Below are 24,580 nucleotides of genomic sequence, written 5' to 3'. Positions count from 1 at the left end.
ACAGTAACATTCTTATTTGCTGTGTTTTTTCATGATTAATTGCAAACAAAAACAGTTTTTAACACATATATCAAACATTCAGGCTAAAACTTTTATTATTATGTCTACTACTACTATTATTGTTGTCGTTATGGAATTCAACATGGGTGGCCACTCTAAAGAACAGTATACTGTACAGTATACTAACAGTAGTTAATTCTAATGATGTGTGTACTATGATCAAGAACGCACTCCTGAGCACAGATGTCTTTTTAAAATGATAATGTTTATATGAGCAAGGGTTTTATATGTTCCTCTCAGCACTTATGACAGATACTTGACAAACTGCAATGTGCTGTTGTTCTTGTCCTCTCCTCTACAACTATACACAAAAACTCAAACTTGATTTACTGCTTAAAGAAACATTTTTGGAAAGAACTGAAAATCAATTGGGTTGTACCTTGAGCTTTCAATGTAAGATTTATATTGAGTATAGAGAACTCAATTCTTTAAATAAACAGTGAGTATGAGTAAAACCTTGTTGAAATAAACATCTTCAGTTTCCTAAATAACATTCATAAATCAAAATTCATATATAAATACATGCTACAGAGGTTCTGCTCATTTATATAATAAGCAATATATATGTTTATCGCTCAGATTATAAATTTAATCGTTGTCAGAACACACACACACACACACACACGCTAGGCTATATATAGGCTAATATCTGATAACGAATATAAATACTGATCATTGCCACTGTATTAGTCTGCCAATTTACAGCAGAGGAATTACAAAATATTTACAAAAACACAAATTTTCAATATTTGTAAATGTTTTTATTTTTGTAAAAAAAATTTGTGGTCAGAAATCAATGCAAACTTCATCTGTTATATATATATATATATATAATATTGACTCAATCTGAAACTGAAACCTTTTTCATAAAGGTGAAATACCAGTAGGAACTTACAGTTGTGCTTTCATTAATATGTTTTACTTAACGAAAAACTGTTTTTTTGGGGCATAAAGTATATATATATATATTTATATATACATACATACAGTATATGTGTGTGTGTGTGTGTATTTGTGAATGTAAGACCATATGTCATTTATATACAGCCAACTCAACAACTACTTGTTGCTATATGCATAATCCTGAACTGTGAAACTAGTCTACCACATGTATTCCTTGCCACCATATATAGCCATAAGTGTTTTTTGAACTGAAAGGTCTAAGCCTCACTGAGTGCAAATCAGGAATGCTTGTGGAAATAAATAAGCTTCCCCACATTCAAGCAGAGGAACTCACATCCACAAGCATTTCCTGTGTATAGGATTCTTTTGGTCAGAAGTGTAAATAGAGCGTCATCCATCTGAAGGTTTGTAGAGAGAAAGAGACTACATCTCTCAATCTGCTGCCTCCATCTGTTCTTTTCTTCACAGATGGGCTCCTTAGATGGAGCAGTCTGCAGGACACTGCTGGATCGCAGCCTTGAATTTGCCATCCATGATCATTATGAAACACTGCTATCTCAGCGGTGATCTTTAATATTATGAAAAGAATGTTCTTTCATATTCAGCAGAATTTCTTGATGACATCATTGTAACTTATATACTGGATGAATTACATGACTTTTAAGTATGACCTTTACTGATGCCACTTTATAAGTGAGTGGTGGGGGTTGTTTAATGTTTATTTAGCTATTTTACTTTTTCTTACAATAAGCACTGTCAAATGAATACCAAAATACATATCTAATTGTTTCTTTATATTGCTAAAGATAATTGTGCCCTCTAGTGTTATAATGTAGTTGCAATACTCGTCTCAATTAACACACATAGATGACATTTTAAAGGAATAGTTGAACCAAAAGTGAAAATTTTCTTCAAATGTACTCGCCCTCAGGCCATCCGTGATGCAGATGACTTTATTTCATCATCAGTACAGATTTGGAGATATGTAGCATTTCATCTCTTGTTCACCAATGGATCCTCTGCAGTGAATGGGTGCCGTCAGAATGAGTCCAAACAGCTGATAAAAGCATCACAATACTCCACAAGTAACGTAAGTAATCCACAAGCTGTGTGTTTGTAATTAACAAATCTATCATTAAGGCATATTTTTATTAAGTCTGCTCTTTTCCCAATAAAAAGTTATGTTGTCTGAATTACACTCTTAAAAATAAAGGTGCTTCAAAAGGTTCTTCAAGCGATGCCATAGAAGAACCATTTTAAGTTCCACAAAGAACCATTTAGTCAAAGGTTCTTTAAAGAACCATCTCTTTCTTACCTTTTTGTAATCTGAAGAACCTTCTTTCGCCACAAAGAACCTTTTGTCAAACAGAAAGGTTCTTTAGATGTTAAAAGTTCTTTATGGAACCATTTAGACAAAAAGGTTCTTCTATGGCATCGTGAAGCACCTTTATTTTTAAGAGTGTAGGAGAGAAATATGCACAGAACACACACTGTTTACAAGTCCAGAAGAGTTCTAAAAAATATGTCTTATGAATTTTGATGTGAGCAGACAACAGGGGTAGACTTTTTTCACTGGAGGAAGCAATATTATGAATTATGGAATCATACGAGTTAAAATGCCTTAATATTCTTCAGCTCCACAAGATGTTAAATCATAGACTGGAGTCGTGTGAATTACTTGTGATTATTGTGATGCTTTTATCAGCTGTTTGGCACCCATTCACTGCAGAGCATCTGTGTAATGCTGAATAATTTATTTTTGCAAACTTTCATTCATTTTTGCGTGAACTTTTCCTTTAAGATACCAGTCTATGTTTTATCAACACATTTTCATTTCCATCTCTGCAAAGATCCAGTTATGTAATACAGATGGATTGCTAAATGTCTAACTGCTGGATATATATATACTGTATATATTTTTAAGATGTTTTGGTAACCACAAAAACAGTATCACAGAAGGCAAATGTTGCTTCAACAGCTTGAAGCTGATGGACCACAGAGCTGGATGTGAATTTTAATGACAACATTCTCAGTTTGTGTTCTGTCCTTCTCAAGCATTATATTAAAATAAACATGAGAAGAAAGATTATCTTCCTAAATGTTTAAAGTGTAAAAAAATTCACACCCGAGAGCGGATCGCCGCCTCATTTTCATTTATTTTGACTGGAAATAGAGCACACTTTCTGTGGCCGCAAGTGTTCTACTGTGAGAGGTGCCAAATGAAATCATATTGACTATAAAGCAGAATTTGACAAACAGCAGTCGCCTAATTAAAAAAACTAAAACATATCTCTGTCACACAAACACAAACGTATTGTTTGGCTGACTTGAGGCAATTACTCACTTCTTTTTTTGTTTACTGAATATGACACAAACCAACATTGAATCAGATCCACAAACAGTTGTTTCAGACCACAAGCAAGTAAAATGTAAAATGCTTTTGACACACTGCCTTGCAATGATTTCAAAATAATTTAAAGGATCATGAAATCAGTAGCCTACCTTTCAGTTTGATATATTTTCAGTTTGATATATTTAAGGGCAATACTAAAAGTAATAAGAAGATTGTAGGTACATTTTTATGATTTTAAACATTGTCAACTTATTAGAATAATAATAATAATAGTGGTAATAGTAGTTGTTTACAGTAAAATATCATGGTATGGTGTAACATATTTAGTGATATATATATATATATATATAAAAAGTGATAAAATGGGAAGAAACTTTTATTTTCATTCATTCATTCATCCACAAGGCTGAGAATACAACTTACTTTTTAATAATACATGTACATGTCAGCATAATTTATATATACAGATACATTTATATAGCCCGCTAATGTTTATAATTTTTTTCCAAACATATTTTATACGTTATGTTATCTGGTGGTTATCACAACAAACCATTTACCCTGAATACAGTCATGAAGAGGTCAATGAGCCATGGTTCAAAGCTTGGATCCCATTTGAGACAGAACTGACAAGGCCTGATATATCAGACAGGGGTCAAATCAAGAAAGAATGAAAAGAAGCCATACTGCAGAAGCATCATCACCCTTGTTTCATGTGCAATCACGTCTCCAGGCAGCATTAAATCATACCATTTCAAACCGCCGGCATCAAAAGAGTTTTAATCTGTGTGTTTATTATATATTTTCACTCCTAGCATAAACCAAACTCAGTTGTCCAAATACGCTCTCAACACTGAGGGAGGGGTGGGGCTCTGATGAAGATCGATGGTCTCTCTGGGAGGAACATTAGCTGCTAATCAAGTTATGTTTCCTGGCGCTCCGTTTTAAACATAGTTATTTGCATGCGAAAAGCACAAGATCCATGTTTGCTATCAGGCCTGCTTATGAAACACACTCAGTGCACAAAGTCAGTACTGCCCATCGAGATAGCAATGTTAGGAGACACCTTCATGCATTCACTAATCTCTGTTTAATACGAAAAACAGATACTTTCACTACCAACCAAACTTCACAACACTGCACAGTTTAGTCAAGTCAAATATAGCAAATTTAAAAGCAATTCAAGATGACCCAAAATGTTGCAAAATGCAAGAAAATCTGAAAATAAAGCAATAGTAACTTATTATTAGCATTAGTTTTTTTAATTATTAATAATGATAATAATAATAATAATTAATTAATTATAATTTAAGACATTATAAATAAGAATAACACCAGTTAAATGAAAGAAAAACAACAAAAAACCTTTAGGCCTAAAAATTATATTGAGTTTAAGGCCTAAACATAATATTTCTCACTCCAATCTTTTGCCAATCACCACATCCACACCACATGCAAGTAATCTTAACTTGAGGTAAACCAGGCTACCTTTGATTCCATATGTACTTTTTTTTTTTTACCACAAGTGCTCTTTTTATCATAATGTAAATATTTTAGGCTTATTTTAGGAATCTGAAGTCTATTTGATTTTTATGCCCTCATCCAGCAGAGATTCAGCAGTACACTAAATGCAAGCCTGGTGAGACAAACTTGATGCAGGAGTGATCCTCATATCAACCAAATTTGCAAATGACACATGAAAAACACAGATGGACACCCGCTGCTTTCGAGTCAAATGTAAAATTAGCTCTTTGATTTGGAATGACATCATGAAGTATTCGCTGATGATTGTGTTTATATCTTTTCAGATGCATGACTGAGAAGCTGTAATAGGAGGTTAGCACAATAAATATCTCTCTCACCCGCACATATGGTCGCACACAGTAATTGACATGATTACTCATGTGACTCATACCGTGAAAATACAATTTTTGAGGGAATAACAAAGAGTCATTTAGAAATAAACTTTCAAGTGTTGTTCTATGCGCCAAACTAAATATTACACATATAACCATCATCTCAGTGGATTATGCACCAGCTGGCTTGGACATGGTAATTTTCCTCCAGTTTAGCTCACATAAACCAAATAATTTAAATTGACTAACAGCTGCTGAATGAACACTTTTTATCTCAAAATATAAAAAAGTTTAATACAATTTAGTGTAGGCTATTCTCATTTTATTTTTTGTAGCCTAATGTGTTTTCGTAAAGTTATAATTTTGTTGCAGTGGTTACTATAAACTATTTTCTTAGCGTGCATTTTGGTGAATTGCATTAAAACAGAATAAAGTCATAATAATCAAATTAAACATCAAAATGATTAATTAAAAAAAACAAATTTCTTGCAAAAGTTTGGTGTTTTCCGAGAAACTTTGCGTACAAAACTTTTGCTGGTAATAGAAATAATATGCCATTGGTGGAAAGCTTTCAATACTTTGAAATATAAAAGAGTAAATGCAAAAGTAAAAAGACACAACGTTTCTTGGGGAGCACAAAACTTTTGTAAGGGAACACCAACATTTTGAAATATAAAATATCACATCCTCTCATCTCATATTTTTTTTCCATCACCAGGTCCCCCTAGGGGCTCCATGTAAATTAATTAAATTACCCATGGACAGATTAAGAGAGAGACGAAAAGAAAAAGGAGTCAAAAAAAGACCAAGAGACAGAAAGAAAGAAAGTGTAGAAGGATGTGATCGATCACTAACTGTTCAAGATAAGGAGAGTTTGTCCATTGTTTCTTGAATGGATATGCTGATGTGAATGGAAGAGTTTCGATGGTTTTGGATATTCACTCTGCAGCCATCTGCTCAATGTGGTCACACAGCAGCTTGTATTGCTCTGAAAAAAGGATAATAAAAAGTGTGAATCATATTTACACATTCACTATTGTTTAAATGTTTTTTTTGAAAGAATACTTTTACTTAGCAGTGATGTATTAAACTGAACAAAAGTGACAGTAAAGACATTTATAAATAACAAAAGATTTCTGTATCAAGTAATTCTGTTCTTTTATTCATCAAAATGCATCAGTTTCCACTAAAATATTAAGTAGCACAACTGTTTTTAAGACTGATAACAATAAAAAAAATGTTGATGGTATTTATAACAATAAATGTTTTTTTGGAACGGTACTGTAATTAATGTCACAAACCTATAAATGTAATTCTTTTTTTGCAAATTTGGAACAGAGAGCTGGAAAGTGACATTACCTTCATTCAGATTTCCAATGACTGCCTGTTTCTTCAGGAAGTCATTGCAGAGTTTCTTGCTCAATCCAAAAGCCACCATATTATGGGTGAATGTTCTGGATAAACAGAAGCAATTATTTATGAGCATATGAGCATACAAAACGATGCCCAAAAACATGCAATGAACATTGTTTTTGTCAGTATTGTGTAAAATTAGACTAATGCCATGCAACCTACCCCAGCTGACCAAAAGTGATGTTCTCATTAAATCTGGAGCTATCATCTTTCTCTTCCTGGGTCATATGACACCACTTTTCTCTGAAGGTACAAAAACAAGGGGGTCAAGGTCAGAGGTCACTGATATTTCTCTCATCAAGCATGAGAGGCCATCAGAGACCATCAACACAACATCTTTCAAAATGTTAAAGTTCACTCAGAAACTTTTAAACACATCACAATAAATACTGGAAGGTTAGAGAGTTAAAAGATGTAAAAACAAAACAAAAAAAAAACAATCTTACAAAATAACAAATGTGACCCTGGACCACAAAACCAGTCATAAGGGTACATTTTTTGAAATTGAGATTTATACATCATCTGAAAGCTGAATAAATAAGCTTTCAATTGATGTATGGTTTGTTATGATAGGTCAATATTTGGCCGAAATACAACTATTTGAAAAATCTGGAATCTGAGGGTGCCAAAAAATCGAAATACTGACAAAATCACCTTTAAAGTGATCCAAATTAAGTTCTTAGCAATGCATATTACTAATCAAAAATTCAGTTTTAAAATATTTACAGTAGGACATTTACAAAATATTTTTATGGAACATGATCTTTACTTAATATCCTAATGATTTTTGGCATAAAAGAAAAATCTATAATTGTGACTCATACAATGTGTTTTTGGCTATTGCTACAAATATACGCCAGCGACTAAAGACTGGTTTTGTGGTCCAGGGTCACAAATGTGTATTAGCCATTCATTAGTGCTCATGCAAAATCCAACAAACATTTTAGAATAAGCTTTAGTGAGCAGTCAGCTGTAGCCATGATTCACAATGAATCAAAACAAAAACGAGACAAAATTTAAATAATAAAAAGCATATGAGCAACACGGAACATTGGCATAATTCAGCTCACAAAACAGGAAAAAATGCTCAGGCAACAAATTAATGCATTTTTCTATGTGCAAAATGATCCTTTCCTAAAAAACAAAATAAGGTCTTACTAGAAAAATAAACTATTTTTTGCCCCATCTTACACTAATACACAACTGTATTCTGGTCCAATGCATTTTTTATAGGGATGCACCGATATGAAAATTTTGGCCGATACCGATAATCCTTTATTTTTGAAAGCCGATAACCGATATGTTGGCCGATAAATCTATATCCAAATTTTTATATACTTTTTGAGAGCCTGATTACAAAAAAGGTCTCATCATTAAAAACCACATCCCGAACACTTCAACATAAGCAGCCTAGTTTGAACGGTGTATGTTTTAAAAATAATTTTACTCTCCCATTACCAAATTTAGTCATAAAAAAGTCTTACAAATAAAATAATGCATAAATAATGCAAACAAGTCATTGGACATCATTACACGTGTAAAGAATCAAAATGAATGCGCCATAGATCAATAAAACGGAATAGCCTCTGCACGGACAATAATTAAATGATTTTAATTACTAAACCATATTGCTGATGAAAATAATAATAGAAAAATACAAGTGGTTGTTATTATTAATAATGTATCAATGATTTTGAAAAAGTAACAAATTAATACCACTGTTTTAAACAGCAGCCGTTTGAGCTGCGCGTGCTGAAGCTGAAGAGCTGAATGAACACGGTAAACTGAAGCGTTTTGCTGGCAGCTTATTTAACTCAAGGAAATGCATCCTGAGATTAATATTAAAACAACATAAACATAATATTACAACTTATATATGAAATGACAAATGACGCAGTTATTGCATGCTATAGTCAGAATGTGTGATCCTGTTGTGGATGCGCTCTTCCCATAACAACGCGCTGAAACACGGCAACTAAACCCAAAGAATTCACAACGTTTTATTATAATAATATTCTCATTAGAATGTTATATACACGACATTCCCAATCATAGTTATTAATGTTGTGCACTGCTGTTTGGGCTGCGTGTGCTGAGCTAAAGATGATCACCGGTAAACTGAAGCGCTCTTTTAACTTAACCAAACGCATTCTATATGAGATAAATCAGATATACATCAAATAAACACAATATTACAACGTACAATTGCACAAAAGGCTGCAAATGAACAGCGCGCATCTGAAGTGTCTCTGAAGGAAATAATGCATTATTTATCGGCTTTAAGATATCGGCCAAATTTTCTTATTGGGCCGATACCGATAACAGAAAAAATGAGCATTTATCGGCCGATACCGATATGGTGGCCGATATATCGTGCATCCCTAATTTTTTATGTTAGTTTTTAGACAGTTTTATTGCCTACCAGGTGAAATTGTCTGAACATTTAGCAAAGTGATAGTAAAAGTCTCTTCTAGAAGAGATTTGATGATTTAATGAATCCTTTATGTCTGTAGCACAAACAGTGTGGCACAAACAGAATTGCATGTCAAAGTTTAATACTTACGGCTGGGGATTTGAAAGAACCCCTAATGGCAAGTATGAGCACTAGTAATAGTTATGCCTGCCACCTCTAATAGTTCACGCTGGTTAGCAGTTGACATAGCAATGAATAGGCAATTGGATACAATACATTCTGACTGCATGCAATGATACAGCAAATAATGCAGGAAAAGTCAAAGAGTGAATACTGTGAGCACACTGCCCTCTTCTCATTTTGTATAATGTAGATCAGTGGTTCCCAACTGGTTCCAGAACACATTTTTTTACACTGACCCCAGAACAGTGCCAAAATTGTTTATCGTACAAAAGTAAACAAAAATGTCCTCGGTTAAACATTGAAATGTATTACTATTATGGTTGTCAATAATGAGGGCATGTCATGCAAACTGTCCATGCTGGCCAGATGAATTTGATATACCATGCCAAAATACTGTGTTTGATTGGATGCAAGGCTTTTGAAAATCAACAACAAAAGCATGTTCCCTTTCTGTTTTAAAGTTAATAAGCCTATTTATTTTACTATACTACCTGCATGGGTGAATGGTTGTTTTTTATTTATTAATGTTTCCCCTGCTGTCAGAATAGATATGCTACTCACTTTTATAGCACAACTATTAGTATTTTAATATATATGAATTATTTTAGCTGTTTTTAAGGTCCACAATTTTAACAAAGTTAAAGTTGTGCAATGTAGATAGCGTGATAAAAAAAAGACAAAGCATTATGCCTAAGGCAAATGTGACCAACATGAGTCGGTGCATTTTTTGGAGGACCCAGTTTCCTTTGAGTGCAGATGAAAATGTTATCAGAACGTTACACAACTTCCTGACTGGATCCTGTGCTGAAATATATAAATATATAGAGGGTTTTACAGGGGTTCTCACTTTTTTGACCTGAGAATTTTCCAGTCAGTGAATTGCATTAAAAATGATTGCATTTAAATTTCTAGCTAGGAAAAAAATTTGTATATATAATATATAATTTTAAAAATTATAATTAATCCTTTTATTTGAAAAAAGCAACAAAGACTATATTTTAGAGTGGAGCTAGGGAAAAAAATTATATATATATTTTAAATAGTTGTGCTTTATATATATATATATATATATATATAACGCACATCTATAAAAAATATATATATATTTTTTATAGATGTGCGTTATATATATATATATATATATATATATATATATATATATATATATATATATATATATATATATATAATTTAATTTTTTTAAAATAAGTTTTAAACAATTTTAAAGTGGCTGTAAAAACAAAAAAAACTCAAATTAATTTTAGACAATTTTTAAAGTATTTTAATAAATACTTATATAAATATAAAGTGACATGACATGTGGCCAAGTATGGTGACCCATACTAGGAATTAGTGCTCTGCATTTATCCCATCCTAAGCGCACACACACAGCAGTGAACACACACACACTGTGAACACACACCCAGAGCAGTGGGCAGCCATTTATGCTGCGGCGCCCGGGGAGCAGTTGGGGATTCGGTGCCTTGCTCAAGGGCACCTCAGTCGTGGTATTGAAGGTGGGAGAGAGCGCTGTACATTCACTCCCCCCACTTACAATCCCTGCCGGTACGAGACTCGAACCCGCAACCTTTGAGTTACGAGTCAGACTCTCTAACCATTAGGCCACGACTATATATGCATACTTCCGAACTTTTTTTCTATTAATCAAAGAATCCTGAAAATAATATATCAAGGTTTTCACTAAAATTTTAAGCAGCAAAACCATTTTCATTGATAATAAGAATTAAGAATAATTAATAATGACTGTTGAAAATAAAGCTTTACCATCACAGGAATACATGACATTTTATTACAGAAAAAAAGTTATTTTAAATTGTAATAATATTTCACAAATTACTGTTTTTACAGTTTTTTCAATCAAATAAATGCAGCCTGAGTGAGTATAAGAGACATTTAAAAATTTGACGAGTGTATATTTTGAGATTTTATTATTATATTTCTTATTCATTTTAATTATTTTTCAAGTCTGGAAATCACAAAAATTCCCTGATATTTCCAAGTTTTCTGTGCAGAGTGTGAGTAAAGGGTAGCCTAATTCTGTCTGAGTTTCATCTTTTTCCTAAACTCCCTTCACTTTCCCCAAAATTGATCCTGTGCTGGATAACCAATCTAACTTTCCCCTCTCCATTTTAATCCTCCTTTTCTTTGCCTTTCCTATCTCTATCTGGCAATGTCCAGGGCAGCAGACGGAATGAAGGACAGACCTTTCATCTTTCTCTTCCTCAGCCGTCCGCCTGTGTGAGGCAGCGAGGCACAGGGAGATAAAGGGTTAAAGTCACATGCAGAGAGAGAGAGAAAGAGCCACAGAGAGAAAGAAAGGAAAGAGAGGATGATGAGCAGAGGAGCAGTGTGGAAGAGTAACCATAAGAGAACAGAGAAAGGCTGCAGGACTCATCCAGACTGCAAATACACAGTAAGACTGTCATATGCACCGGACACACAGTCACGCACCTCGGCTGAAACTTCTGGGTAGTTTACTTCAACATCACTAACAATCTATCAAACACAAAGTAAACTCTCGATCTCTCCCTCTGGCTTTAACAGACACACAAACAAACACGCAGTCTAAACAAACACGCAATCTAACATGTGCATTAGGTGCCGTGCGAAGTCTGTTTTGTTTAATAGCACGATATATCAGGAGAAAGAGAAAAGAAGCGCTCTATAAAAAGTCATAATAATTACAGAGTATACTGTGAAAAACCCTGCAATCTCTCACCTCGTGGTGGGGGATCTTTTATTTCTCTCACAGTGGACGGCATCGAAAAATGCTGCGTTCCAAAACCTCAAAGTGTGCCTTTTAAAGAAGACAAAGAGAAACAGATGCAACCAAAGTAACATCAGCATCTATATGTCGCAAATGATTGGACATAGTGCCTGAACAATGCTAAAACTGCTTTGGAGTTCTTTCAAAATGTCAACAGACAAGTAGATTCATGTGGATTAAACCCACCAGGCCTCCTTTCTTGCTTCAGTTTGTCTTATTGCAAATATATTTGGTTTTGTTTTACAAAAAATTACTTTCTGTGGTAATCTGGCAACATTACTGTAATGCAAAAAATAGTGATATATTATTTATATAGTGTAAAATATTTTAATATTATGGTACTATTTGTTTTAGTAAATTTAATTAATGCTCCCACAAAAACCAATGTTTCCATAACACTATTACAACTCTTTTCAAAATTGATAATAAAAAGAAAGTTTCTTGAGCAGCAAATCAGCATATTAGAATGATTTCTGAAGGATCATGTGACACTGAAGACTGGAGTAATAAACACTGAATAATGGCTAGCTTTTCCATCACAGAAATTAATTATATTATAAAATATATTGCATTGCCATAAATTAGGACCATTTTAAAAATCTACAATTAATAATAATTACAAAAAAAGTATTTAAACGTACGGTCATATCTTCATGACAATTAACTTTTTTTCTACCTATATTTCTATTATCATTTTATTTTTATATATATATATATATATAAAATTGTATATATATAAAACATAGATATTATTTAAATTGTAAAATATTTAAATAGTATGGTATTATTTATTGTAGTAAATGTAACTAAATTCACATAAAAAAATAAAATAAAATAATAATAATAATTCAAAATCCAATTACATTTTTTATTCCGGCATGAAATATGTTTAACCCAATGTGACAGCTGTTTAAAACAACTTGAGACACTGACAGGATACCACATATGCGGTCCATAAACAATGTAAATAACATGAATGTTTAATTAAAATGCTGATTATATGAAAGGATACTTTTCAGAAACAACTTCTTAAACTGTTCATTTGAATAATTATATAGGGAAAAAAAGATTACTGACAACCTACCAAATGGGCTGCTGTTTTAGCTGTGTGTACAGGTAGATTTTCTCCTCTTCTTTTCTATCCGGGTAGAGAGGGGGGGAAACTACAGGGTATGCAAACAGAGATAAGCACAGTTAATAACTCAAACACGTCTACAGAGACAATCTCTGTGGGTTAAGGGTTTTGCTCAACAGCATAGTGGTGAAAGCTAATGAATGGTTTGGATAACCAACCCAGATTCTTAACCACTAAGTCACATCACCAATATATATATATATATAGAGAAAACCCTATGTGAGACATCTAAAAACTGGTGAAGACATGACAAGAGATTACTACAGTTGAGAAAAGACCTGATTAAAAACACAGTGGTGGTACATCGTGAACTACCTGGAGTTTTGGTTTTCTGTTCAGCAGGTTTGTCCGTGTCTCTGAGGAAGACAGAATGAGAACGAAAGAGTTTGTGAGTAGCAGAAGCGTCACTAATTAAAAGAGTGAATAATAATGATGACAAAAGATCACCCACTCATTCTTTCGGCCCAAGGGCCCTCTCAATTTGCTCTCCAGACCCCCAAAGAATCCTTTAACTTCAGTCTTAGCGGAGGTGTTTTTGAGCAGTCGCTCTGCAATATCTTTCTTCCCAGAGAGCCAGACCTTTCCACTGCGCAGGTACGAGTCGATCCCCCCGCTGGGCCTCTCTAGCAGCTCTGTGGGAGATAGCTGGGACTTACCTGTCACACACACGCATATATTCATTAGAAGTTCAAATGAATTTAATTAAAAATCATACTAGGCAGTCACACACTGTGTATATTAGGAGTGGGCACTGGGCACAATTAGATTTCAATTTAAAGAGTTAAGATTTGACTCCAAAACGATTCTTAACATGACAACAAAAGGGTTCCAAATCATTAGCAGTGATGCACCACATGATACATAATGCATCTTTGTATACTATTCAATAAGAAAAATTGGTCACACTTTATTTTAAGATCTCGCTATTAACAAACCATTAACTACAACTTTTGCCTCAATAAACTCCTAATTTGCTGCTTATAAATATTTAGTAAGGTAGCTGTTAAGTTTAGGTATTGGGTAGGATTAGGGATGTAGAATATGGTCATGCTGCAGAATATGTGCTTTATAAGTACTAATAAACAGCCAATATGTTAATAATAGGCATGCTAATAAACAACTAGTTAATAGTGAGAATTGGTCCTTATACTAAAGTGTTACTGAAAAATTAATAAACAATTGCATTTCTTGGTGAATTTATTCAGTGAATCACACTACCGTTCAAAATTTGCAGTGTGAGATTTTAAAATATTTTTGAAAGAAGACATATATGCTAATCAAGGCTGCAATTACTTGAACAAAAATACAGTAAAAACAGTAATATGGTGAAATATTTTTACAAAAATTTTTTTTAAATGCAATTTATTGGAAAAGTTGAATTTTCTTTAAAAGAACTATTTAAATATAAATATTTTGTAATACTTAGTATATGTCTTTACTGTCACCTTTGAACAATTAAATGTATCCTTGATGAATAATCGTTTTTTACCCCAAACTTATGAATGGTAGTGTATATGTATCTTTTCCCACGTCACTAGATTTTATACCAAGTCATATAAACCAACCTCCCTTGAAATCACATTAAAATAGCACTGTTCATTTTTTTCAAAACAATAAGAGGCAGTGCCAGTAATGACTGAGTCATAGGCTGTAACAGGAAGTGAGAGGAGGTCTGGGCGTTTCTTTAACAGATTCTAACATTCTACACAACTGTACAGTATGTTTGCTTAATATTAACGGTGAACTCTCTTACCCATGTAGTAATATGTGAAGCACATGGTCATGAGGTGTTTGGCTGGGCCATAATCATCCACCTGGTGACATCTGCCAATCAATCAAATATTGTGAGTCTCACACTTGCCACACAATGACTTACCAAGAGTTCTACAGAAAATTGGTAACTTAGCTCTTAACAGTTTGGTTTGGCTTCCATGTAATGTCAAGCATTCTTCTGAGATATTATCACTGATGTACTTACTCAAATAAAACAACAGCGAAGGACTGCACCAGCCTGTAGAACGTCTGTTCACTCACACATTTGGAGTGGCAGCGCTGCAAACACAAGGCATGGCTATCATCACAACTGTGTTTGTTTATGCACATTCTATTGCATGAGTTCTCTTATCTTTGAGAAAGACTTGAGAATGCGAATGGTACATTTAGTCTAAATAGACTGTGCTTGATGCTTATAGCAATGTGCATTTTACTTATTTATTGTACTTATTTTTATGTTATGGCAGACAACCAAGATATGGCAATTATTAAAATAACAGAAAAAATCTAGACTAAATAAATAAATAAAAAAAACACACAAAAAAAAAACAATGATTTTAAAAGCATCTCAACATTATAATGTACAGTATGAAAAATGGATAATCATTTTAAGATTTCCTAAAGATTACATTTAACAGTGTTATTAAATATGATTTTCTTTAATATTGGCAAGCATTTTGGTAATTTTGACTGCCAAGTAGTCAAACAATTTTCAACACATTTTTCAAACAATGGGTGTGTTGTTCGCTACATTATTTTGTTTTGCTTCATAAAATCCTATGCTGCAAAAACTATTGCTAAATACGTTTGCAGTGCATTTGCAATTTTTTTTGCTATATTTAGTATGTGACAGGAGAAATAGGCTTTACTGCTGCTTTTCACACGCACGGTGTGAACACTCTAACCTGTTAAATAGAGGTGAAGAAATGTATATGACTGTTCTCACAGTGTTGTTTTAGTGTTACTTATATGCTATTACAGTATTTATTAATATTTTGAATTCGCTTATATTTGTATATTTTAAATGTTCGTATTTTGTCATTTTTTTACGTTTGTAGTTTTTATTTCAGTTTTAGTCACTTGAGTACTTCAAGAAACACAATCAACAAAGGCAATCGTTCTCATTTTCAATTACGTTATAAAAAATATATATATTTATATTTTATTTCAATTATCAAAAATAATTTTTAATAGTACTAGTTTTAGTTAACGATAGCGACACTGTTTACACACCACCATCACCCAAAATGACCATCACAATAATAACTCACACAATTAAAAATCAAATGTTTTGGAATCGGAATAGAGCGATGCAGTGATTGTGTTTTCATGATTGCTCAGCATTGCTGCTTTCATACCTGTGCACTGACATATTTGGCAAACCAGTCCCTGCCTTTGCCGTTCTCTCCAGTGCACAGCTCTCCAAAGCGAGCCTTCTCCTCTTGATCAAAGTCCTCCCTGAGAGAGGAAAAGAGAATTAAAGGAACCAGGAGTAGTAGCAGGAAGAGAAAGACAAAGAGGAAGGGATAGGGAGAGTGAGAGAGTACTTCAAACAACAGGAACAAATGCAAACATTCACATCAGTTGACATGTGACTAATTCTGTGAGAAGTTTCTTCCTCATTCAAAAGAATAGTTCACCTAAAAAAAGAAAGAAAATTGTCATCGTTTACTCGTTTCAACCCCCTATGACTTTCTTACTTCCATGGAGAACAAAAGTATATTTAAATACCCCAAAAGTACACAGTCACAAAGGGTTGTCAAGCTCCAGCAAGGACAAAAAAAGTCCCATAAAAGCAGTCTATATGACTCATACACTATATTCTAATGCTTCTGATGCTATACAATAGCTCTGACTAAGGAACAGACTGTAATTTAAGTGCATCTTATCAGTAGCATTGCATCTGATCTTGTGTGAATGAGATTTGTGAGCTATGGCGGAAATTGTCAAAAGATAAAAACTTACATTTGCTCTGTTTGTTCCTCAAACAAAATTATCATATGGCTTCAGAAGACTTGGAATAGCACACAAGTTACTTTTATGGTGTTTTTTTGTCCTTTCTGGAGTTTCATATCCACTGTAGTCATAAAAGAGAGCAGCATGAACATTCTATGAAACATCTCTTTTTATGTTCATGGTTGATGCATTCCTTTAGAGTCCCCATGAAATCAAAATGTAAGTTTTTTTGGGTGTTAGTATCAATATGTTAGTCTTAAGGTTATCTATAAGGCAGTGTGCTCCAAAACAGTGACAAAATTCGCATTTAGAAGATATAAGCATTCAAAGCTTGCAGTTCGTCACTTCCACCCAAAACGGCTCAATGATTTTTTTGACGTCACATCGTACTTCAGCTTCTCATCAAACTTTCTGTCCAATCAAATGCTCTCTAGAATCTGAAGCGCCCGCTCCCTACACTATAAAATAGTCGCTAAAGCTGCGGCTGAAATCGGTCACTTGTCCACAGAATTAGTATTTTCTGTACAGTGAATGGCACACAAAATGTATTGAATTGAATTCTACACAGAATGCTATATTTTATAGCAATATGGATGAGATTGTGGCTAGCATACCCTGTCAAATGCGGCTTTACAGAGCTCAACGGCTCTGAACGGCTCTAGCCCAAGCTGTGATATAAACGAACGCTATTGGCTATTTTAAAAAGGGGCGGGGCTGCTTGATATGTCCCGCCCTGTCTTCCTGTTTCAGTTAAAATGACATCAACACATAGAGTAACGCTGCGTGTTTCTAAGCATTTCAGGGGACCTTTAAGGTGTAGTTTGTGGAGCAAATCACCTTCCATGGAAGAGCTTTGCCACATAGGTCTTCATGAACGCTCTTATCTCCGTCTCCTCTGCGTCCTCAGCACTGTGACTGGAGCAGGATGAGGACCGTCGCGTACTCGATGGGTGCGATGGGGATTCTGTGTCCTCGTTGTCACTGTCGGCAGATTCGGTGGCATCACTATCTTCGTCTCTGTGGGAAGTGTGTGTGGGGACCATTGGCTCTGGTAGAAGGGGCTCCATCGTGGCATCGCTTGCAGGCTGAGGGACAAGAGGCTCGGATGAGAAAAATCCCACCCCACTGGGAGGTCCAACAACAGAGGGAGCTGTCCCTTCTGGGGGCGAATCAAAGTCTATCAGGTTGTTCACCACGGCCCCCTCCATACTTTGTTATGGGGGTAATTCAGTCACTAGGTGAGATATGATGATGACAGCTAAAAAGAAAAGGGAACCGCTGTTTGTAGCTCCACAATTTTGTCACAGCAGCTGAACCTAAAAAAACAACCATTTTAATTTGTGGTTAAACGTATTGCATTTATTTAAATCAAAGATACGGCAAAAACAGTAATACTGTAATCAACTTAAAATAAATGAAATATTTTAATATCTACTTCATTTCTGTGATACACAGCTGAATTTTAGCAGCCATTTTAATATTCAAATATTTAGAAATCCAAATGCGGCTTTACAGAGCTCAACGGCTCTGAACGGCTCTAGCCCAAGCTGTGATATAAACGAACGCTATTGGCTATTTTAAAAAGGGGCGGGGCTGCTTGATATGTCCCGCCCTGTCTTCCTGTTTCAGTTAAAATGACATCAACACATAGAGTAACGCTGCGTGTTTCTAAGCATTTCAGGGGACCTTTAAGGTGTAGTTTGTGGAGCAAATCACCTTCCATGGAAGAGCTTTGCCACATAGGTCTTCATGAACGCTCTTATCTCCGTCTCCTCTGCGTCCTCAGCACTGTGACTGGAGCAGGATGAGGACCGTCGCGTACTCGATGGGTGCAATGGGGATTCTGTGTCCTCGTTGTCACTGTCGGCAGATTCGGTGGCATCACTATCTTCGTCTCTGTGGGAAGTGTGTGTGGGGACCATTGGCTCTGGTAGAAGGGGCTCCATCGTGGCATCGCTTGCAGGCTGAGGGACAAGAGGCTCGGATGAGAAAAATCCCACCCCACTGGGAGGTCCAACAACAGAGGGAGCTGTCCCTTCTGGGGGCGAATCAAAGTCTATCAGGTTGTTCACCACGGCCCCCTCCATACTTTGTTATGGGGGTAATTCAGTCACTAGGTGAGATATGATGATGACAGCTAAAAAGAAAAGGGAACCGCTGTTTGTAGCTCCACAATTTTGTCACAGCAGCTGAACCTAAAAAAAACAACCATTTTAATTTGTGGTTAAACGTATTGCATTTATTTAAATCAAAGATACGGCAAAAACAGTAATACTGTAATCAACTTAAAATAAATGAAATATTTTAATATCTACTTCATTTCTGTGATACACAGCTGAATTTTAGCAGCCATTTTAATATTCAAATATTTAGAAATCATTCTAATATGCTGATTTGGTGCTAAGAACACATTTCTTATAGTTATTGTTGAAACTAGTTGTTCCCATTAATATTTTTGTGGAAATTGTCTTTTTTTTCAAGATTCTTTGATAACTAGAAAGTTCAGAAGAACAGCATTTATTTCCATTTCATCATTGAAATAGAAATGTTTGATATCATAACTGCATCCTGCAAAAAAATGCTAAATAAAAGGACAAATACTAAAACCTTACTGACCACAAACTTTTGAATGGTAGTATATAATATATAATATTTTTAAATATTTTTGAAATGTATTATATATAATTTTATTATTAGACATATACAACTATTTTATTAATCATAATAAATGTTAATAATTATAATAAACATTCAACATCAAGCATTCAAAACATATTCATGAAGTGCAACATTATGGTTGAGTACTTTTAAATGTTTTGTGGTAAACTTCCTTGCAGCTGTGTTTATACAGACTGACCACAGCATGAAGCAACACAGAGTCTGTCAGAGCCTGTTAATACGATGTTGCATTATGAAATCCATTGCACAGAATCTCAGTGCAAAAGCATGTGTTACTATGAAGCACTGGACATAGTATACAAACTCAATGATGCCATCTGTGTAATGCAGTTAGTGTCTTTCCCTCTCAGACCTCTAGATATCAAATATGGTTGATTTGACATCACGGATACAGTATAATATACACAAGTACTTAATCCTGCCTGTGTGAAAATGTCATCTGCTCCTCATACAATTCTAAAGACGAATGACACATGTGTCCTTCTCAAATGAAAGGCTGTCGCCAGTGGTTTTGTTGGATCAGAGTGTTAAAGGGGCAGTTTGCCCAAAAAAGAAAATTCTGTCATCATTTACTCATTTTGTTCCAAACCTATATGAATTTCTTTGTTCTGCTGAACACAAAATAAGATATTTTGTGGAATGTGGGTTACCAAACAGGTCCCCATAGCATGGGGGAAAAAATAATACTATGGAAGTCAATGGGGTCAAGAAACAGTTTGGTTGCCCACATTCTTCAAAATATCTTCTTTTGTGTTCAGCAGATGAAAGAAAAACTGGTTTGGAACAACATGAAAGGGAGTAAATGATGGCAGAATTTTCATTTTTGAGATAACTATTTTAACCTGCTATTTGCAAACCACTTTACTGTCTTGTCTTGGTATAACTTATTTCGGAATGACATTTTTTTTTTTATTTAAATTTAGAATTTTGGGATTCATTTGACCTATTAGGAACTGGTTGGAAAATTCTTTTTTTTTGTTAAAATTATCCATAAGTGATAACTAGTGTGTACCAACCTAAACATTGCAAGACTACCAGAGCGGCAGCTTCTGTAAATCAAACTGAATGAAAACAAAATTTGAATTCTGCATGCAGAAGAACAATCATTCATGCTATACCTGAATCATTTTTACAAGACTCAAAAAGGCCAGAAATGACCCCCTTAGGCTTTTGACAAAACTCTGAGAAATGCATTAGAACTGAGAGGCCGGTTACATAATGCTGAGCTGGAGGAGCGTGACTTGGCTGGCATACACACCCACAAGTGCACACACACACACACACACACACACAGTGACCAGAGTCAGAGAGAGTGTCAATTGCTCCCGCCTCTTTTCACACTTATCTTTGAGAAGCACAAAGCGGAAATAAACAGCTGTATGTTAGGGTGAGCGTTAAGACCAATACCAAACTCCTACACACGGCTGTCTCTCTGGGAGAGCGTGTTCTCTTGCGCTTTATAAATCTCAGCATTCAAGAGGGTAAATGCACATGCTGCAATATTCCTGCCTCCCTGCACTGGAGCACTGCCCCCTTTTCTACTCCATCCATCCATCCATGCAACAAAATGCCCCTTCATCGTGAGCCTCAGGATCTGCTGTCAGAGTGATGGGACACAGATGAGCTGGTCCACTGGTTTAAGGGACTGAATGGGTTAGGGTTACCAAAGCGGTGCAGTGATATCAGAGTCAGCAGAGCAGAGAGAAAGATAATTACATGTGTGATGAATGTCTCAGGGAGGGAGATATGGGTTGGCTTGTGTGCAAGGTCAAATCAGTCAAAAAACTAGAAAACTGGTAAGCTAGAACAGTGGCTTTCATTTAGTTTTGAGTCAAGGTCCAGATGTTACATTGGAGGTGGCGACCCAACACTACTAAAATTTTTATCACACAAAAAAATACAAAAATATTCATGAAAGCAAACACTGAAATTAAATTAACAATAATAATAATAATATAAAAAACAACCTTTGACAACAAAAGATCTAGGAAGCATTTTCTTCTCCCTTTATAGGGAACAAAATAATTACTAACCATGCAGGATAGTGATATGTTACCAGACAAAAAAAGATCAGATTTCATCTGGATTTAAAAATCATGCAAAAGCTTGCAGAAATCTACATTGGGTGTGAAATGTTTCTGTATTAATGGTGTGAGAGTCTGTCTCTGATGTGAAAATAAGCCCACAGAGAGGTTAATTTGAGGCTGTTTCATTTGCATCATTACGCAACACGTCCTTCTATTTCCTCAAGGGAAACCTCACTCGTATCTGTCACGGTATCAGACGCTGTGAACTTAAGATCCAGCCAATCACATCCTGTACGATCGAACGCACAGGGCTTGATCAGCTAGACGCTCGCTGACTGATAACCGCACACATAACCACATAAACAAAGCCTAAATGGATCAATGCTTCTAACCAGAGAGCATCAGATTCAATAAAAGTCACATAAAATTACTCTTTTCCTGAAACACTGCACAGAACACGCAGACTGAGAATTGCTTCTAACACTGAGCTTTTCATCAATGGCCTGCACTTGAATAGGACAAGAAAAATGATCCTTGGCTTGGCTGGAAACAAGAGCACTCTTATCTCCAGCCACTAGAGTTTAAAAATATGTAGCCATGTTTAAGAGGCCTGCAGTCAAGCCTTGATGCCAGGTTTATCTGACTAATGCTGTTTAATACGACTCAGCAACCAAAATGCAAAGCACAATGGCTTGCCATCACTGGGTTGGGATTATAAAAAACTAAGGAAACAAATGCTTGCATCTAATTAACAATAAATATCATAGCATATAATGTTTAAGCATATCATGATTTAGGCTACAAATGACAGGATAAATACAAGGTTATTGTGGTGAACTAAAACTAAAACCACTATTAAAAAAAGTTTAATTAAAATAAAGCTGAGATCAAATAAAATATAAACATTAGATGAAAACCTTAAAGAAAATGGGAAATGTTGCCTTAGCATAAAATAAAATAAGTTGAAGCACTAAAATTACAAACTAGAAACAAATGAAACTGAACTTAACCTAAAACTGAAATAAAAATAAACCTAAATAGTAATATTTAAAAATGACAAAAACACATGAGAAGACTAAAAACGAAACTAAAATTAAAATTAAAATATAAAAATGGTAAAAAGGTAGCCTGGTTTTAAATAGTAATTATTATTTTTTTAATTATGGTATACAAAAATAACACTGGAAATATACAGGTATTTAGATCATAAGCAAACTAGAATGGGGAAATTTTACTTTTTATTTTACCAGATAATAATAATAATTATTAATAATTTATTTTTCACACCCTGAAAGATATTTTTTTCTACAATGGCTTGTAGATACCTCCAAGTATATATCAAGCACTGATCCAGTCAGAGTCTTTTTTCACAACACACAAAGCAATTATTCACAACACATTCAAATACCGTGTGAGTCAGGTGGCATACCTGCAAATGCAGTCCCAGACAGTAAGCAGAAATAGAAAGCTTAAGAAACTGAGAAGAAACTAGACTCCACGTAGCTGCAGGTAATAACATGGATTTCTCTATTGAAAACATCTCACTTCTGCTCCACTGCTTCAGACCTTTTATTTTACTTGTCTTAAAATAGCACCTGTCAAAATACCATCTTATCAAAAGACAATTCACAGAATCCATCAGAAACCTTTCCTACAGTCACTGGTCCAATTTTTAGCCTCCATAACAAATGCATATTTTTATTAGCAATAATTTAATAACCCAAAATGCATCAGCATCTCTGGTTGCTTGATGAAATAAAATAAGCACAGTCTGGATGTGGGCATTATAGGCACACACTACGAAAATGCTGTCTAGCTCACTAGGTTTTGAGCCATATTCTCAAAGCTCTAATCATTCATACTTTCTTCACACCAGCACTCTGATCAGTTTACTCCTGCTAAATGAAACCTCCCCCTCCACCTTCTTATTGTAAACAACACCGTGCAATCATATGGCACACTTTCATGCGGAAAGAAAGGCGGAAAATGTTGGAAGTACGCGAGTCTCGTTCATTCCGTCGCTAACTGCATTTATGTAACAGCTCGCGCATATATTTAACGTATGCAGCGTAATGAATATCAATAATGATACTTTTTTTTATTGGCACGTCATGTTCATTCGCGCTTCGTACGTAAGAAAATTGCATTATGGACATGACAACACCTATGCTCTAACTGTTAACGTCAAGTCCCCTGATAAAGTGTTGTCAGACGATACTTACCCTGGATGTTCCAGCTGGAGCTTCGTCTTCCCACAGCGCGTGAGAGATGTTCAGGCTGCTCTGAACTAGTCTGAGTGTGCGCATGCGCTACATTATCAGTAGCGGATGGGGGAATCCAGTGACGTAGCCCAGATGACACGTGACTGCACACTGCGTCTTTTTTACTAATCCCTTTCAATGTTGTCAGTTGTAAACACCTTCGCATTCGTTTTTATTTGTATTATTGCACAAAACTTTTAAATAACACAAATGGCGATATGGGATATGTAAATAAATGTTATCAATCAAATGTTTTTATATTTCAATATCTAGCCTATAAAAAGTGTGTAGCCTATGTGTGTAGACACACACACACACACACACACACACACACACACAATATATATAACAACAAAAATTAAATAAAGTTTATATAGCATAAATATAATAAATATTAATATAGGCATATTCTTTATTTATTATTAATGTTATGTTTTAAAAATACATGTATTATAGATATTTACATTAATAATGCATAAAAATGATGTATATTATAAAAAATCTGAAACTCAGTCTGTACTGAAATACAAAATCATTTGATTGATAAGATTTATTATTTATTTACAATGTGTAAATTATGTATTATTTATTGGTAATACTTACTATTTGATATGTAAATAGTCATATAAATGTTACTTTCTAATAAAGCAATCAAATTATTTTTGTTACTATGTTTCGCTATAAAATACAAACAAATAAAGATCAGATTTTGGCTAGATTTGAGAAAAATAGAATAGTTTGCAGAAGTCTTGTAAATCAAGTTGCAAAAGGTTTCATGGG

At 34.6% G+C, this 24,580-nt stretch overlaps 2 protein-coding genes across 5 annotated transcripts in view; one reads left to right on the top strand and one right to left on the bottom strand.

The window, feature by feature from the left end:
- Positions 1-437, top strand: part of LOC107549621 (forkhead box protein L1-like) — a 1,855-nt gene extending 1,418 nt beyond the window's left edge. Inside the window, exon 1 of the mRNA XM_016230770.1 lies at positions 1-437. This exon is cut by the window's left edge and continues 1,418 nt beyond it. The gene's annotated coding sequence lies outside the window, so the exon portion shown is untranslated.
- Positions 438-6,065: 5,628 nt separating this feature from the next.
- Positions 6,066-23,839, bottom strand: LOC107549630 (uncharacterized protein KIAA0513-like). 4 transcript variants are annotated; one of them, XM_016230780.1, is made up of 13 exons: positions 23,762-23,839; positions 18,550-19,028; positions 16,236-16,335; positions 15,083-15,156; positions 14,858-14,928; positions 13,556-13,760; positions 13,420-13,460; positions 13,054-13,132; positions 11,922-11,999; positions 11,407-11,436; positions 6,748-6,828; positions 6,532-6,626; positions 6,066-6,160 (listed from the first exon to the last, which is right to left on the bottom strand). In XM_016230780.1, the coding sequence occupies exons 2-13, from the start codon at positions 18,918-18,920 to the stop codon at positions 6,111-6,113; spliced, it is 1,275 nt and encodes a 424-aa protein (XP_016086266.1). In that variant the 5' UTR covers positions 18,921-19,028; positions 23,762-23,839; the 3' UTR covers positions 6,066-6,110. The 4 variants fall into 4 exon arrangements, with proteins under 4 accessions (XP_016086266.1, XP_016086268.1, XP_016086267.1 ...); XM_016230782.1 differs by lacking the exon at positions 11,407-11,436; XM_016230781.1 differs by lacking the exons at positions 18,550-19,028; positions 23,762-23,839 and adding an exon at positions 17,671-18,143.
- Positions 23,840-24,580: the final 741 nt, after the last annotated feature.

Source organism: Sinocyclocheilus grahami, unplaced genomic scaffold, assembly GCF_001515645.1.
Source record: "Sinocyclocheilus grahami isolate Dianchi unplaced genomic scaffold, SAMN03320097.WGS_v1.1 scaffold377.1, whole genome shotgun sequence".
Lineage (NCBI taxonomy): Eukaryota > Metazoa > Chordata > Actinopteri > Cypriniformes > Cyprinidae > Sinocyclocheilus > Sinocyclocheilus grahami.
Note: the sequence above shows the minus strand (reverse complement) of the source record. Positions and strands in the feature narration are given on the sequence as shown.